Source organism: Poecilia latipinna, unplaced genomic scaffold, assembly GCF_001443285.1.
Source record: "Poecilia latipinna isolate Pla-1442-1.1 unplaced genomic scaffold, P_latipinna-1.0 Scaffold1116, whole genome shotgun sequence".
Taxonomy (NCBI): domain Eukaryota; kingdom Metazoa; phylum Chordata; class Actinopteri; order Cyprinodontiformes; family Poeciliidae; genus Poecilia; species Poecilia latipinna.
This window is the reverse complement of record NW_015113732.1, coordinates 101,517-104,953: the sequence shown is the minus strand read 5'-3', so window position 1 is coordinate 104,953 and position 3,437 is coordinate 101,517. Positions and strand designations below refer to the sequence as shown.

General features: G+C 40.0%; 1 protein-coding gene and 1 long non-coding RNA gene across 2 annotated transcripts in view; one reads left to right on the top strand and one right to left on the bottom strand.

The window, feature by feature from the left end:
* Positions 1 to 291, top strand: part of LOC106959758 (uncharacterized) — a 4,682-nt gene extending 4,391 nt beyond the window's left edge. The window contains exon 2 of the long non-coding RNA XR_001427423.1: positions 73 to 291. This is a non-coding gene — a long non-coding RNA (uncharacterized LOC106959758). The remainder of the gene's footprint in view (positions 1 to 72) is intronic.
* The window catches only part of rint1 (RAD50 interactor 1), a 15,172-nt gene extending 12,020 nt beyond the window's left edge, over positions 1 to 3,152 (bottom strand). The window contains exons 1-5 of the mRNA XM_015052511.1: positions 2,886 to 3,152; positions 2,669 to 2,794; positions 1,741 to 1,856; positions 1,181 to 1,354; positions 966 to 1,103 (exon numbers count right to left, since the gene is read on the bottom strand). Of these exons, the coding sequence (XP_014907997.1) occupies positions 966 to 1,103; positions 1,181 to 1,354; positions 1,741 to 1,856; positions 2,669 to 2,794; positions 2,886 to 3,116 (785 nt within the window). The 5' untranslated portion in view covers positions 3,117 to 3,152. The remainder of the gene's footprint in view (positions 1 to 965; positions 1,104 to 1,180; positions 1,355 to 1,740; positions 1,857 to 2,668; positions 2,795 to 2,885) is intronic.
* Positions 3,153 to 3,437: the final 285 nt, after the last annotated feature.

Sequence of the window (3,437 nt, the reverse complement as noted above, 5' to 3'; positions counted from 1 at the left end):
GGTGTAACGGCCCTCATCGGTGATCGGTATCGGTATCGGGAGGAAAAAACCTGATCGGCACATCCCTATTAGGAACAATAGCTGAATTACTTACTGTAGCATTTAATAATTTCTGTTAAAGGGGAATCTCAATAGATCAGAATGTCACTCAATGTTCATTTATTCATTCAAATCAATTCAAAGAGAGATTTTTACACTCGCACATTATTTTTGTTCACTATTACTACCAGCTAATTTAAACTCAAAACTCATAAAACATTCTTATGAAATTACATTTTTACTTAACAATAAAAAATGTAGAATTAAAAAAATGTTTTGTTATAGTCACATCTATGCATTGACAGATGTACAACAGGTTATTTAGCCCTCTACATGGACAGTCAGCCATAAACACCCACTGCTAAAGAAATTGGCTGTTTACAGAGAAGTGGACTTGAATGTATGGAAAGTTGAGTGAAGAAAAAAGTTAGGTAGAAAAGTGTGCGCAATGAAGTTGGACAGCAGCAGCTTTAAGAGGACTGCTATGCTATGAAAAGGTGGATGGCACCGCCTGGAGTCTCATTAATGGAAGTTCTCAGACTTGGATGTAACTGGTTTTGATGCAGCCAAGTTGACTTATGACTGATATTCTATATGTACCAGAGACCATAACTGGAAACACTTTGCTGCCAACTAGAGGCTGGAGTTACTCTGAGTTAACAACCCAACATATTTACCGGACCTGTGTGCCATGTTGAGATGAACAATCAGTTCAGGGTCTGCTTCACGGTCAAACTCAAAATCAAAATGTAAGATACAGTGAGATTCAATAAATTAGAGTTCTGATGAGGTCAGGCTAAAAGTACCTCTGACAACAACAACCTTTAAGCAGGTATTAAACACGCTTTTGCCACATTTCTGCATTCAGTGGTTTTTCATGTAATATTCTAAGTGTACTGAGCAGCTCTGTACATGTGAAAGGATACGAGGTCTGCAGAGCCAGTAGCTGCAGCAGCAGTCCCTCCAGCTGGCTGCTCAGCTCCTGGTGGTTAGCAGGCGGCGTCACTGACTGGTTCGGTGTGATGATGGGCCACTGCAGCTGAGCCAACACTTTCTCAAAATCACTATGACAGAAAAAAAGGAGAATCAGACTTCTGAAGCATCTGACCTCCTGAGAGCCGGGGCTTTGAGGCAGAGCTACCTGGTCAGTCGATCCTTGATGATGTTGTGCCAGAAACAAAGAGTTTTCCGGAGAAAGTCACGAAGATGGGAACATTGGGATTGATTGAGACCACAGTCCAGGGCTGCCATGCTTTCTACTCCCTTTATGGCATCCCACACACTGCTGATCATCAGAGACTGCTGGACTGCAGCACTGTGGACACAGCAGCACACACACACCACACACACACGCACAAATACAGTGGGATTAGACCACAACAAAACAAACAGCCCTACCAAACCTTGCATGAGATGCACCAAAATGTTTCCTAAACTCAATCAGGAGACAAAGTCACACACAATGTTTTCTCCCAAATGCACAGTACCATCATTTTCATTCTTTTTCTCTAAATTTGTTGACCTTTGTTGACCCTTAAGACTTCTGGGAAAACATACTGTGGACCAACAAGAACAAACAAAGGAACTTTTTGGATCTGGTCTAAAAGAGGCTGACTCTCTGTTTTTGAGTTTCTCTCCTTGTATTTAATGACCAATTAAATACTTAATTAGTCATTAACCATGTGTCCTGGTTTATTGTACCTAAGCTCCTCTATGTGGTGAAGGCACTTCAGGTATTTCATGGATCTCTCTATGAAGTCCACATGGTTACATGTCTGGCCCAGATCCTCCATCCACTGCTTGGTCCCCTGTAGGTGCTAGAGAAGAGCAACAAGATCATCATAAATACAAACACCATAAAACACTCATAACACGACTAGGGTTGAAATGATTAATCATGATGAGTCAATTAATTAAACAGTCTTCAATTAATTTAGTACTTGTTTCTATGAGCTCTACTGCGATGGACTGACAACCTGTTCAGGGTGACCCCACCTCTCACCCATTGACAGCTGGAGATAGACACCAGCACCCCTCATGACCCCAATGGGATGAAGTTATAAGAAAATGGATAGAAGGATAATTTAGAAATTGGTTAATCGTTAACTGGAATGTACAGACTAAAAAAAACCCTACACATTCAGAGTAGAAACTAACCCTGAACTGTAAAAAAATATTTAAACATTTTGCATTTAAAATAAAAATCTCTTTATCTGTAAATATGTTTAACTTCACCTGGTTCAAACTCACTACAGGAAGCAGTTATTGCATTTTAGGCAGTTAAAATGACTTTTAAAAAAAAAAAACTGGGAATGGGTTTATTTGCATCTTTAATGTATTTCTTATAATGTATAGAAAAAGTTTATGTGGTTCAATGACAAATCTGTAGAATGAGGCTATTGTTTTATCCAACTAATTGACTAATCGTCAAATAACTGATTGCTGAAATAATGATTAGTAAAATAACAAAGAAAATGCATGGATCCAACTGGACAGAGACCCCTAGATCTCTAGGGGGAAATGCAGCATTAATCAGTGGGAACTGTTCACAAGACGATCTCAGGCTTAAATCTGACCTTTGGACACTTTGACCTAAAACTATCTCTATCGTTGATTCTATGAGCTCTACCTGCTGCAGCTTGTTGGAGATGCGCTGCTCTCTCTGCAGCAGCTCGTCCAGAGAACATCTGACCTCCACTGCAGCAGAAAGAGCTGCTGCAACTTTAGGAGGAGCAGAACTGCAAACAGTCACAACCTGAATAAAAAAAGGAGACATTCACATTGGATTTTATATAGTCATAAACTTGTGTTTACTTTCGTGTTTACTCAGAGTTGAGCCAACCGACCTGCGCCTCCAAAGCTTCGGTCTCCTCTCGGATCTTTTCCAGCAGCTCACAAACATTCCTGGAAGAATTCAGGATGTCGCTCTCCTCCTTCTCCAGAAACTCCAGTCCGTAGTCCTCCTGCTCCCCCAAATCATCAGGAACTCCTTCATTCCTCTGAGAAACCTTCTCTTTTAACTGATCGCTACTTTTTCTCATTGGGGAGTCTTGTTGCTCCTCTGTAACTGCAGCCATTCTCCCTTTAATCTACCGGGATGACGTTGTCTTTCCGGCGAGTACAAATCGAATGTTAAAGTTACTGCCCCCTGCCGCTTCGGGGTGGTATGAAAGCAGAATGAAGGCCACTGTTTGTTTTTATTGACATGTATTATGAATTGAACAGTGGTGGTGAAAGTACTCAAAAAATTTACTTAAGTAAAAGTACAAACACACAGACAAAAATGTATTCAAGTAAAAGTAAAACTATCACATTAACATTTGTACTTAAGTAAAAGTACAAACACACAGACAAAAATGTATTCAAGTAAAAGTAAAACTATCACATTAACATTTGTA